At 42.0% G+C, this 14008-nt stretch overlaps 1 protein-coding gene across 1 annotated transcript in view; it reads left to right on the top strand.

Moving 5' to 3' along the window:
* Positions 1 to 9045, top strand: part of LOC138487773 (nicotinamide N-methyltransferase-like) — a 30296-nt gene extending 21251 nt beyond the window's left edge. Inside the window, exons 2-3 of the mRNA XM_069614322.1 lie at positions 2405 to 2612; positions 8453 to 9045. Of these exons, the coding sequence (XP_069470423.1) occupies positions 2405 to 2612; positions 8453 to 8888 (644 nt within the window). The 3' untranslated portion in view covers positions 8889 to 9045. The remainder of the gene's footprint in view (positions 1 to 2404; positions 2613 to 8452) is intronic.
* Positions 9046 to 14008: the final 4963 nt, after the last annotated feature.

Below are 14008 nucleotides of genomic sequence, written 5' to 3'. Positions count from 1 at the left end.
GGCAGAAGTTCCTGGCAGATCCTGAAGGCTCATGGTTCCTGAAGTGACTGTCAGACTGACACAAAGGAGGAAGACTGGAGGGCCCTGCACTGCCCAGGGAAGAAACCAGCAGCAGAGCAAAGCAACGAATAAAAGGTGCGCTGCTTAAAACCCAAACAGGGTCCGGTCCTCCTTGCTATCCGGTTCACTGCAGCGGTGCACAGCAAATTCGAGCAGGGGAGGTAGGCCTTTCTTGGTGTTTGGTGAACTGGTTGGTCCCACCAGTTCAAGGGAAGATGATTCCTTGCAGATCTTCTCTGTCGTCAAAGTGTAGGAGATTCGGACCCGCAGCAGGGCTTCACCAGGAGGTTCACTTGTGGTAGTAGTCCTCTTCCTTTAGTTTCTCTTCAGTTCTCTCGATCCATTGGTGACTCTGCCTTCCCAGAGACCTGCTTTATATGCAGTTTTCCGCCATTCACACAGCCTGGCTGTCAATCACACAGCAGGGTGGCTGTCCTGGCAGGATAGTGACCTAACCAATCAAACAAGAGTGTGACTTGGGTCTCCAAGGAGAACCTGTGCAGGGGTCCTCAAACTCCACCCTCTCATCCTGTCTACCCAGACATTCAGGCACCTAAGGTAATTCAAAGTATTGATTCAAAGTACTCTGAAGTGTGTGTTGCCACATCTGGGTGGCTATTGTAACTGTTTATTAACATTTTCCATTAAATCACAAATTAATAAATTATTCGTTGATAACACAACGGCCTGGTTCTTGGTCTATTGTGACAGGGGGTGCTGGTTGAGGTTGGGTGCGAGATGGGTTGGAGGCCTCCTTAAAAACAAATCTGTTTGTAGAAATAATAAAAAGTGGTTTTATTGAGTGCCACATTAATTGCCATGGAAAGAGATCCCTGACTTTCTTGTGCTGCATAATATATTGTGACAGTTACTGCCATATTATTTCATGTATCAGCATGGACCCACTCCGCCAAATGGGAAGTCTAGCACTAAAATATTGGGACATTCTCCTCTGATCAAGATAAACATCAGCAACACCAGACACGTCTGTGATACTTGTTGGGCATCATCAGTGAGGTGACACTGAGACTCTATAAGGCACTGTGAGATGGGGATCCATGTCTGGATTATCTGCATTAAATTAGCCTCCAACTCTGTTTTTTCAGTGTAAAATCTGGGAGCCCATCTACTGGGAATGAACACAGCCCATTCAAGTTTTCGGTGAGGTGGGCCCCACTCGGCCGGGTCTAGGAGCAAGTCTTAGCTCACTGTACCTTTCATAGAGGTGAATTAGCCATCTGCATGTGAGTCTGGTCCAATACACAAGGGCAGCGCAGCACAGAAATGCCAGGCAGTTCTCTTCATAGGTATTGGGTCTTCCATATAGAGCTTTTTTAATTACCTTAGCATACTTTGAACACATTATCATATCAAGTGCAGTGTTGGAGATCAGATCCAATATCAGAATCTACAGACCTATCCTTTGGAAATACCTAAAAACCTTCATTGTGATTTATTAAAAAAATATATATAAGAAGAATAAATGTCTAGGTGTCCAGCTATTTCACACAAATCCTCGTAATAAACTAGGCTACAAAATAACCCATGCCAACAAAATTGGATATGAAAAGAAAACACTTTATTTGCAGTTAAACATCCAGTGAGACTCAGATATTCGTGGAGGTCTCCTTTTTACTGGCAAACTAGACCCAGACACACCCCAACCATCACTATGCCCTATCACCATCTCCCCCCAGCACCTCAAGAATAGTTATACTTTTTTCTCAATTTCTAACGCAAGAGAGCTGGAAAAAAAACATTTTTAAAATTTGCCCGACTGCCCTGTGTGCGTGTTCTATGCCCCAATAAGGCAGCGCAGGGCCCTCATTGGTTGTCCCTGGATGCCCTCAGTCTTCTCTAGATGAAACTCTGAAAACTTCAAAAAATTCACTGGACTTGTAAACACCAAGATTTTGGGTTGCTTGGGGAATCCCTGAACTTGTTTGACGAGCACAGTCACTAGTACAGCAACACTTTAAGACAACCCTTGGAAAACGTTCTCTTTTGCTGGCCTGCTTCCATTTCTTAATGTCTGCACAATCGTATGCATGCACATAATCTTACACCAATTGTGTCCCTGCTTCACCAGGAAGGCAGTTTCTTATGAATCTCTATGTTGTTCCCTTGTGATCTGAATATAACCTACAAAGGTTTAAATGAAGATTTTTTCAAGAGTAAGTCGAACACTTGGAAGTGTTTGGTGTTTTGGGCCGAAACACTTTTGTTGGTGGTTTACATACATTTCTTGTATTTATAAATGGGACACTTTCTGTATGAAAAATGTATAGGCAGAACAAAGAGAATTTTGTGATGTGTTCATCCAGTTGTTTTCACTCGTGAACAGGAGCTGTGAAAGGCGACACCATGATTCAGTACGGCGGGGCATTTATTATTCCTCTACTTTACTCTGCTTGCGACCTCTTCAAGAACATCATCTATATAGATTTCCTGGATGGCTGTTGCCAAAGTGCCAGAAAGTGGATAAACAAAGAACCAGATGCAATTGACTGGAGCTCTTGCTCAAAGTTTCTTTGCCAGCCAGAAGAAGACAGGTGAGAGTATTATAATTCAGGCTTCCGGTTTTATGGTATTTATTTTTCTGCTATTTCCATCTGTATTTATCCATGTTTATTTTTGGGCCTTTTTTCTGTATTTATCCATATTTATTTTTTGTCATATAAAAAGAGAATTTGCAAACCAGTATTTTTCGGCATTTATTCTAATGAAAACAATTATTTATTAAAGCACACATGCAGCCGTAAAGGAAAGAAATGCTAGCTCAATGTTTTCCATAACAACAAGCGGTTGCTCCTGTGACTGCTGCTGCCTTAAGTATATGCTGTCAGCAATTTGAAGAACTTTAATGCTATTTGTATGCAACTGTTAAACTCTCCATGCTGCCAATCTGCAATGCAATTGGCCTGCGATGTATGAGTGACATCATGGAGAACCAGACAGAAAGACCTGTTTTTCAATTTTTTCTATTTTTATAAATAAATACAGACAGAAAGCAGATTGATTTCCATCTGTATTTATGTGTAAAATTCGGTAAAAACGGAAAACTAGAAGCCTTAGTTATAACATACACTCTATTTTGATTCAACTATCCGTACTACAGTCCCTACAGAGGAGATTCAAAGTGCAGCTTGTTGAGCTCTAGACAATATCACAACCAAATGTCTTAGGCTCCTCCACCAGCTGACATCTCCTACATTCCACCCAGAATTCCCAATTAAGCACTCCACACTCCGCCACACTGTATTCCACAACTTACATCAAAACTGAAATTCCTAGATGACCTCGAAGGTGTTGCCCTTATCCCATTTGACCTATTAGCAGGTTATGACACAGTGGTCCAAAACATTTTGATTTTCCGATCCATTATCATTTTAGAATATCTGGTACAGCGCTGGCATGGATCGCTTCCTCCTTGTGCATTGCAAAACAACAAATAAATGAATTAATACTAGCCTATTTGAAGCAACTTGAATTGCTTATAGAATCCTTTGCGACTGATTCTCAAACACTAGCGTGCGCCTCCACATATCACAACCAGCACCCCAGGAAGGGTGATAACTGGATGATTGCGGGAGGTCACAGATTTAATGGGGCCAAACTGGCAAGGTCTCATTTTGTAAGCAGTGGTAATTGCATACAGGGGGCTCAAACGTTAGCACTTATGTGCTATTGGGGCACCATGCATGCAGTCAACCACATTTACAAAACAGAGAACAATAAGGAAGAGAAAAAAAGGCATAATCACCTACACTCTTCTATTGTACTCTGCGTTTTGTAATAAATAGTGATTGCTTTCTGCAAATGATGCTTTACAGACTGCATTTGCAATGGATTCCTATGGAATCCCGCTCCTTTTAAGAGGTTCTTTTTGGTGGTGAAATTCATTAGAATTCATTAGTTTTTTGCGAGCATGTAAATCTGAGGCTGGCGTAAAACAGAGAGGTTTTTTGCATGCAGTGTGGGGAGCATGAGGCAGAAATGTATTCCCTCTCCGTCTTTCATGCCACCTGCAAAAACTTTGTAAAACATTTTTGAGGTGTAGAGAAAGGCCGTCTTGTGATGCCTTGCTATACCACTGTGCCAGATTTAAAATGACCCCATGACAATGTATTGTGCCGGCTTTTGAACTCTCAGCCAATGCCCTTTCCTTGGCTAGCTTTTTTGAGCTCCCACTTCAACTTATAAAACATAGGAGAAAGACTGTGAGTAGTTTTTGAAATAAACTAAACATTTTCCTCAAGTAAGGCCCTGTGAACGAATTGTCCCATTTTCAGGTCCTTAGCCTTAAAAAAATACCACGACTGGCAGAAAAGGCAGATTGATCGTTGCTGTGCAATAGACAGGCTTTGTTTCCTTAAGCACCTTGCACAGAAGGGCAAGACTAGGGTTTTCATTAACAAAATGCCCTTTTGGTAACCATGACATAAATAGGAAGCATAAACAAAAATTAAGGTTCTTTTTGCACGCTTATCAGGGGGCGTTTTCAAAAATTGCAAAATCGGATTTCTGACATGCATCGCCTCCAAAATGTTTTTGGGAGGCTAAGGAAGGAGGTACGTAGAAGGGCTTTGCCGCGTTTCACTTCTTGGGCATGGCTTCAACATGCCTTGGCTCAACATGATATGGGTAAAATCCAGTCGTACCCCCTGACATGGAAAGCACCTTTCACCAGTTGTCTCTCCACCCCCTGACATGGAAAACACCTTTCTCCCTTGTCTCAAACCAGTGACATGGAAAGCACCTTTAACCAGTTGTCTCTCCACCCCCTGACATGGAAACCACCTTTCTCCCATGGTCTCTCCACCCCCTGACATGGAAAGTGCCTTTCTCCCGTTGTCTCTCCACTCCTGACAAGGAAAGCACCTTTAACCAGTTGTCTCTCCACCCCCTGACATAGAAAGCACCTTTCTTCTGTTATCTCTCCACCCCCTGACATGGAAAGCAGCTTTCTCCAGTTGTCTCTCCACCCCCTGACATGGAAAGTGCCTTTCTCCCGTTGTCTCTCCACCCCCTGACATGGAAAGCACCTTTAACCAGTTGTCTCTCCACCCCATTGGTGTATGAACAAAGATTCCCACTGGGGTGTCACTGATACTTATCATGACCATATAATATTGAAAAAGGTATTCGTTACCTCTTTCCAGTGTTGATGTCTCTACATTGGGAGAAATATTTCCTTTACTTTTGTTTATGTTTCATTGATTTTTCCATTTTTTTCTTTCCTTTTTAACTTACATTCATGATTTCTGTTTAGCAATTTTGCACTCTGATTTATGTTAAGAAGGAAGATTTTTATATGTATGTAACCTTGTAAATGTTTTATTGATTGTATTTGCCCTCATGGTTTAGGGCATTGTTTTCACCTTTTGCACGTATGTTTGCACATAAAGTCTTGTCTTTAACTTACAATTATCTGCATGACTATCCTTGATGTGTTGTATTATGATGGATACCAATTATATGTAGATGCTATTACCCCAAATGGGGCACTTAGGTTTAGACCAGGGGCAGGACCTTAATTCATTCACACCTTCCTATAGGCCAACCTACATACGTACTAGTACCTTGTGTTATTATTAGTCCCTCCACCCCCTGACATGGAAACCACCTTTCTCCCATTGTCCCTCCACCCCCTGACATGGGAAGTGCCTTTCTACCATCGTCTCTCCACCCCTGACATGGAAAGCGCCTTTATCTAGTTGTCTCTCCACCCCCTGACATGGAAAGCGCCTTTTCCCGTTGTCTCTCCAACCCATGACATGGAAAGCACCTTTAACTAGTTGTCTCTCCACCCCCTGACATAGAAAGCACCTTTTTCCCGTTGTCTCTCCAGCCCCTGACATGGAAAGCGCCTTTCTCCAGTTGTCTCTCCGCCCCTGACATGGAAAGCGCCTTTCTCCAGTTGTCTCTCCAACCCATGACATGGAAAGCACCTTTCTCCCATTGTCTCTCCACCCCCTGACATGGAAAGTGCCTTTCTCGAGTTGTCTCTCCACCCCTGACATGGAAAGCGCCTTTCTCCAGTTGTCTCTCCACCCCATGACATGGAAGCGCCTTTCTCCAGTTGTCTCTCCACCCCCTGACATGGAAAGCGCCTTTCTCCAGTTGTCTCTCCACCCCTGACATGGAAAGCGCCTTTCTCCAGTTGTCTCTCCAGCCCCTGACATGGAAAGCGCCTTTCTCCAGTTGTCTCTCCGCCCCTGACATGGAAACGCCTTTCTCCAGTTGTCTCTCCGCCCCTGACATGGAAAGCGCCTTTCTCGAGTTGTCTCTCCACCCCTGACATGGAAAGCGCCTTTCTCCAGTTGTCTCTCCGCCCCATGACATGGAAATCGCCTTTCTCAAGTTGTCTCTCCATACCCTGACATGGAAAGCGCCTTTCTCCAGTTTTCTCTCCACCACCTGACATGGAAAGCGCCTTTCTCCAGTTCTCTCTCCACCCCATGACATGGAAAGCGCCTTTCTCCAGTTGTCTCTCCGCCCCTGACATGGAAAGCGCCTTTCTCCAGTTGTCTCTCCACCCCATGACATGGAAAGCGCCTTTCTCCAGTTGTCTCTCCGCCCCGGACATGGAAAGCGCCTTTCTCCAGTTGTCTCTCCGCCCCATGACATGGAAAGCGCCTTTCTCCAGTTGTCTCTCCAACCTCCATTCAGTGCGACGCCCCATAGAATACAGTTGAGTCCCATGATAAATTCGGTCCAATTGTACACATCGCTCCTCCACCTTTTCCTCCCAATGCCTTCCTGAGCATCTTATCTTTTCCTCATCCTCATCCCAAATATCTACCCAACTTTACTCCTCCCTATCACTACTGAATCATACTCCCTACCACTACCATCATACTCCTCCTATGCCTTTCTGACAGGCAAAACCCTCCTCAAGGCCATAACCTCTGGCAATAGGCGCTATACCAATGCAAGATTACATAACACATTATGTTAACATATACAAATGACTGGACTGTAGAAATGGGCAGAGCTTCTATGTTGGCCCACAGACAACCTCATCCAGATCAAGCACCAATTGTGCCCTAGAACAATTACCTATATTTTTTGAAGGGGAATTAATTTGTCCTCATCGATATTATGAGGTCAGTTGGTAATGAACAGTGTTGCTTGGCTAGCTATGTCACACCTACACCTCTGAGCCAGAGGGAGTAGGGTGCAGGGGTACCAACCCAATAGGGTGGAGGTCCACAGTACACCTGCCTACCATTCACATCACAGAGCATGCTGGACCCAGGGTCTTTGACCCAGAACATTAGGACAACCCTATTACATTATTCAATCCATGCATCCACATCTAGGACTGCTGGACCCCTCGCTCCACCACTAAGCCCGGTTTCCTGGGTCCTGGTCTCGCACTTGCAGTTTACCCTCTGGTCAGCTCAACTCTTGGCAGTGAAAATATACAGCATCAATGGAAAATGATCATATTTTGTATTTGCTCAAATACTCTGATTTGCTCTTCAAAATTCCCTCTTAAGTCCCGCGCCTCACATTTGGACAGGGGGACTCATCTTGAGCCTTAGATGGGGTTCACCTTTGGTTAAACCAGTTGATATCAATCTGGACAGGGCTAATCCACTCAGAAAGCTTAAACTTCTGGAAGGGCAATTTTCGGGAAGTTCAAACAGCCCTAGCTGATATGATAAGTCTTACCCCGTTTCAATAATAATAACAGCTGAATTCAAATACACATTCAATGGATAATAATATTAGTCAATCCTTACAGCACTTAGAAGTGGGAGGAATATGACATATGCTATATGAAAAACGGCTATTATTAATTATATTACTAGGTCCCTTATAATGTTGAAGAGCATTTTCATTGGACAAACTACAGGAAATACCGACCAGGGTAGCCACACATTGGCTCCTAAAGCCTGCACAAGGTTCACAATGCTGCATTCTAAGGCTCCTGGCAGTGCAGGAATACCTGCAGCCAATTTCCTGCAACTACCCAGGCAGAAGTATGTACAAACCACTTTTATTTACATGTAAACTATATAGTAAACTGCATCATACTATATATTGATACAGGTTACAATAGCTTTCAAGATTCAACCCTTGGGCCAGACAAGGAGGCATGGGCCCATAAACGTTGTTAATTGGTTCTGTTGTGCTCTGGCCTTTCACTCAGGCATTTAACTTGATCTCTAGGACCCAAACACTGTTACAGCCCTTACACCCTATGTAAAAAGCTTCATTGTAAACGCTCGTTGGCTGACTAGCATGAATGTCAGGGCAATTGACTCTACATCACAGGCTGATCTAACTGCACATCACAAAATGAAAATTGCATTGGCTTTTCCAATAATTTGGTCAAAAAAGGTAGTGTCAATGTGATGTTTCCTTGTGTTTATGTTTATAGGGAAAAGGTGATTGAGAAGGAAGAGAAAATGAGGAGCCTCATCAAAGATGTCATCAAAGCTGAACTCAGTGATGATTATCCAGTTGCCCCAAAGCTTTCGTCATTGGCCGACTGCCTTTTGACAGCATATTGCCTAGAAATATTTTGCCATAACAAGGAATCCTTCCAAATAGCTTTGAAACAAATGGCGTTGCTGATCAAATTAGAGGGCTGTCTACTAATAAATATGCTGCTTGATTGCACGTTCTTCAAGGTTGAAAAGTTCAAGTTCCCGGTCTTATGCCTAAGTGAAGAATATGTGAGACAGGCTGTCACTAATGTAGGTTTTGAGATTAAGCACTGCAATATTTCTCCTAGAAGTAAGCCAACTTTATATTCAGAATTTGATTATTCTGGTTGTTTGTTACTTGTTGCATATAAAAAAAGAAATGTGTAATAGTCCAAGCAGACAAAAGGAAGAAAAGAAAAAAAATAACACTTCAATGTTTATTTCTGGCACTCCTTTGTACGTGTTTTAACTTAGGTTGTATCATGGCTTGGATTATAAATATTTGCTGCTTGCATGGATTAATTAAAAATCTAAATGAAATCCAGTTTTCCTGCATGGAGATCAGTCAGTACCTGGCTATCATGACGTCTTCTTGAAATACATGTTTACTTGTTTGAATTTCCCTGTGTCAATTAGCCAGTTCAGTTATTCTTGCGTTTAGACTGCACTGCAATATATAATAAGTAGAGGAGATATTTCTAGATCAATGATTGTTATTAAATACATTGTACGGTGTTAGAGTTTGTTTTAAATGATCGATTTTTGCATTTTGTATCATTTAGGCAAGTTTGAGAAAAGCCTAGTTTGGAAGGATAAAACCAGATCCTCTTAGATTCAAAAGGTGAAGAAAGATACACAACAGCCTTTTCACTTTGGAGTGCGGTCTTTCTCAGTTCAGGCCTCCAAAAGGTGGAATAATTTACCTCAATCACTACTGACTTAGTCAAATCTACTATTTTGAAAAATAAACTTAGGACACATCGTGTAAGGCATACTCTTGTGGAATTTTTACAGCTCCTTCTGAATACTCCTTTGTTTACATTTTATGTTTCAAATATCACCGAAATGCCCCCACATTGAATGCTTGTGCTCTACAAAATATTGAACGTAAAACTAAACACCATCACTATGTTTTTCCAGATTTCTTTCTTTCATTTTATGTCCACTTTTCTATGTTTTGTTTTTATCACTGCAATGTTTTAACGAGAAATGGCAATAGTGCGACATATGTGTGATACATGTTTTCTGATGAAAAAACTGAATTAATTGAATAATCATTTTTCTCTGTTTGGTTAATAAGGGTACGGGTAATGTGGAAGATTGAACATTATATTAGTGTCCTCATAATAAAATCATGCAAAAACTTAAGCCTTTCTAAAGTTTTATCTTTGTTGTATATTGTTTTTGTTCATTTTTGCTTGTATTCCCTTCAACCTTGACTATTTTTGAAACAATTGATCCCAGTTTTACATGCAAAAACGAAGAATAAAACACTTTATTCTTCTTAATTCATGCTTCCAATCTGTTTTACCTAAAATCTGGATGCAATCACGAACTGCATATTCAAATCCTGGAGCCAAACTTCTCTTACCCTGCTGCAGTCATCCCATGTGGCTTTGCCCCATATAATCCCTCCTCTACCGTTTCAATACCATCTTGTTAAATTCAATTAATCTGAGCGTATTTTATTTCTATAATTTCTTCTCAATTTGTATCCAAGTTACTCCTATGCCTGACTCCTCCTTAACATGTATTGTATAATTTTTACCAACCAGGTTACCTTCTCATGTGCTCTCCCACTTATTAACACACACTATGTCCCCTTTGAGGCTCTTCTCTTGTGTGCCAATAATTGGCTCATTATGAGTATGGCAGTATCCTTGTGGAAAAGCCACTGGAATACAGCCAGATTGAATTACTGATAAAGCCCCTTGGTCAAGTGGAGGTTTGGCCTTGTAAATCCCCATTTTATTGAGTCCATAGGACTACATTGGGGAATATTGGCGGTGTTACCTCCCGCTCAATTACTAGATGGTGATATCAGTGATTTTTGGAGGTAAAGTGGAGGATTTAACTCCAGATTGAAGCTTGAGGTAACTCTTTCACTTTAGCTCCAATAATCGACAGTTTTTCCACCTGGTAATTCAGCCTGAGGTAATACTGCCAAATGGAATTACCTCCACATTTTTCCCACATTTTTCCCACACCACCAAACTTGTAATGAGCCCAATGCCTGGTTCTGTGAACAGATAGGACCACCTTGCAATTTTCTTACCCATTAACATCCACCATGAAAGTCTCTTCTAGTACACACAAGCCCTCTCACCCTAAGTTACTAGGGGAATCAAGACGTGGACCCTTGCTCACTATTCTTAGAGAGGCACAGCTACACCCTACTGATGAGGTTCAACCAGACCAAAACACATGTCTGGGGTTGCTGTTTCTCCTCTGTGAAAGTTAGTGAGCTAAAGACTCAAGTCTTGCAGAGAGTCTCCCAGGACCCCCTTGTTATTTGCATGTTTTATCTTCTGCAAACCTTTATTTTAAAATACTGACATTGAAAAAACACTGATTTATTAAAATGTGTGCTACTGTTTGCATCAAATGTTTTACATTTTTAAATTTGAATCATTTATGACTGCTCACCCCGAAATCACTTTGCAACAGAAATGAAAGCCCTCACTGCTTTGTTGTTGGTGAAGTGTGATTATCCAAGTTTGTGCTGTGCTGAGAGTATGATGACATATTGTGATGTTTCAGGCTACGTTTAAATGTGTGCACACTTATTTGGTCTTCATAGTGAACGACAGCACCGGTAGAGCAGTAGGTGCAATTATGGCCTCTGAAAAGCTAGAAACTGGGATCTGAATTCTAATATGAATTCTATTCTCACCTCTTCCAGTGCCTTTTATAAATTTTCCTTAAATGGCCAAATGACTCTTCCCCTACTGTAGTTCGGAACGCCTAAACAATCACTAAACAACGCCTAAACAATCACTAAACAATCACTGCTGATTTATGATTTCATGTTGTTGATTGTGTTGATTGTGTTTTTTTTGGCTACAAACCATTGAGCCCAGAGACAATTGTCCAAAACACTGGCCAGGGTTGTGTTTGATAGTGATTGAATGATTGGTTGATTGAAATCTGGGTTATTGCCAAAAAAGAAAAGAAAAAAAGGTATAATGTGCGGTTGATTGCAGAGCGGCGCTAAAAGGAGGAGTAGAAGTGACCATCTGCAGTAAAAACATTGGCATTGTGATGAATCTGGCGATGCCCTCACTTCTTTCCCTGAGGAGACCTCCCCCTATATGGCCAGCAGACGGCAGCTGCTTCCTGATCCTCACCCTGGGGGCAGCTATACACCTTGGGAAAAGAAGAGGACACTGTTGGAGGAAACCACATACTCCCATTAACTTTGAGGGATGTTCCTTCTGTACCCCATGTATTAATAGGATACTGTCACACGCCTCCTCAAACTCTATCTAGATCTACTTTTGTTACTCCCCAAACTCCCATGAGGGATGGTATATGGACAACTGGGATGAGGAAGAAGTAGGGAGTAGTGAGGATCACTTCCAATCAAGTTCAGTATCAATGTTCTTAAAACCATTTAGGAAATGGTCCCATTACCACTGACAAGAGGAAGAATCACAGAATAATGAGGATTACTTGGCCCAGAAGATCAACAGAGCGGTCTAGTTGTTGGAAGTTGAATAATCCAGCCAGGAATTTTAAATACACCCCAGCTACACCTGACAGGGAGAAGAAGCAGGAGAAAGAGAGAGGACAGCTGCAGATGCTGAACCACAGCGCGATCCCCAGTAATACTGAGTACCATGCTGGGAGAGAACTTGCCATGGCAGGTGATGTGAAGGAGAATCCGAATGAGGAAAGGAGAAGACTGGGTGCAGGTGCATCACTGCTGATAGAGAGTGAGGCACGGGAACTGCACACCACGGAAAGAGAGACAGCAAGGGTACCCCGCTTAACTGGGTGCACACAAAGCCAGTAGGCGACGATAGTGAAGGAGCACTGAAGGCAACCGGTAAGCCCAGGGATAATAAGAGGCTTACTGGGTGGTCAGCGAATGTGTTTCTCTCCATAGGAATAACACAAATTAAAGGGAACCAACTGAAGGGGATGCCAGAAGCTAAACAGTGAAGTCGGAGAAGACACGTGGGGTGCCGGATGGCCTAATAACGTTAGTTGCTTCTTAAAAACACAATGGTAGGCCAAAAGCAAAAGTACAAAATAAATAAAAGGATTTGTAAACAAAGTTGTGAGTGGGTTATTGAACCCCAGCCTTAAAGAAAAAGTAATATATATGATAAAGTCCTGCAAAGAAAGTATACCAGGTGAAGTTAAGTATCGGTGTGACCAAGTCCTGGCAGGAAAGTATACCAGGTGAAGTTAAGTATTTGTGTGATGAAGTCCTAGCAGGAAAGTATACCAGGTCAAGTAAAGTATTTGTGTGATAAAGTCATGGCAGTAAAGTATACCAGGTGAAGCGAACTATCTGTGTAATAAGGTCCTGGTGGGAAGGTGTACCAGGTGAAGGTAACCTGTTTGTGTAACATGTTTTGGCAGGAGAGTTTACCAGGTGAAGAGCAATAGAGGTATAAGTTATAAAGAAACTCAAGGAAGGTCATACCCTATGGATTAAGAACTGTTGTGAAATTACATACAGGCAAGGAAAGTTCTTAGGAAGAGACATACCCTCAGGATTTGAAATGTGTTAAACAGTGAAGAGAAAGGCTTGGGAAGGGAACTGTTCCTCAAGAAAAAATACCAACGGAGGAGAGAAATCCTCTTGGAACATGATTATTCTTTTTAAACTTCTGGTATTATAACAAGGAATATGGGGAAGGAAGTTATTCTCTGGAACTTTGAACATTGTTCAGTGGAAACCTTTTTGTTGAATTTGAACTTCAGTGTTGAACTTGAACATGTGGGTGGTTTTGAAAAGCAAGAGGCAGTATCCCTTACATCTCAGAGTGTATTTACTGTGTGAGGGCCAGAATAGGATTACAGACACAGGACATACATTCTTTTTGGACATCTTGACACCGGATAGGCCCATTCGTTTTGTTTCAGGTAGGCTAGGCAAATTCCTCCTAGATGAGGGATAGTGAAATATTTTCCAAACCGCATTTGTTTTAATAAAGGTTTGTAGCAACAGACCTGACTCCTCTGTGTTCATGTCTCATTATTGGCTCCTCACAGCCTACTACCAGGCATGGGGGTTGTGATACACTCTCTCCTCCACCATCTTGTTGCAGGAGACAAGGACCCATTTGGTGCATTAAGGGTCAGTATTGCTTTAGGGCTCAGTATCACTGTTGTTGGTTATAGTTTAGCAGCAAAAAAAGATGTCACTGACTCTACATAAGCTTGCAGAAAATCCTTATTAATTCCCTAGATTCTAGTCTTCACACCTACTTCTGTTTCATCTCCAGCAATTTAACTTATGAATGATTTAATCTCAGAGCTCTCTGGGTAGGGCC

The sequence above is a fragment of the Ambystoma mexicanum genome, chromosome 9 (genome assembly GCF_040938575.1).
Source record: "Ambystoma mexicanum isolate Mex_15411 chromosome 9, UKY_AmexF1_1, whole genome shotgun sequence".
In the NCBI taxonomy this organism is placed as follows: Eukaryota; Metazoa; Chordata; class Amphibia; order Caudata; family Ambystomatidae; genus Ambystoma; species Ambystoma mexicanum.
Note: the sequence above shows the minus strand (reverse complement) of the source record. Positions and strands in the feature narration are given on the sequence as shown.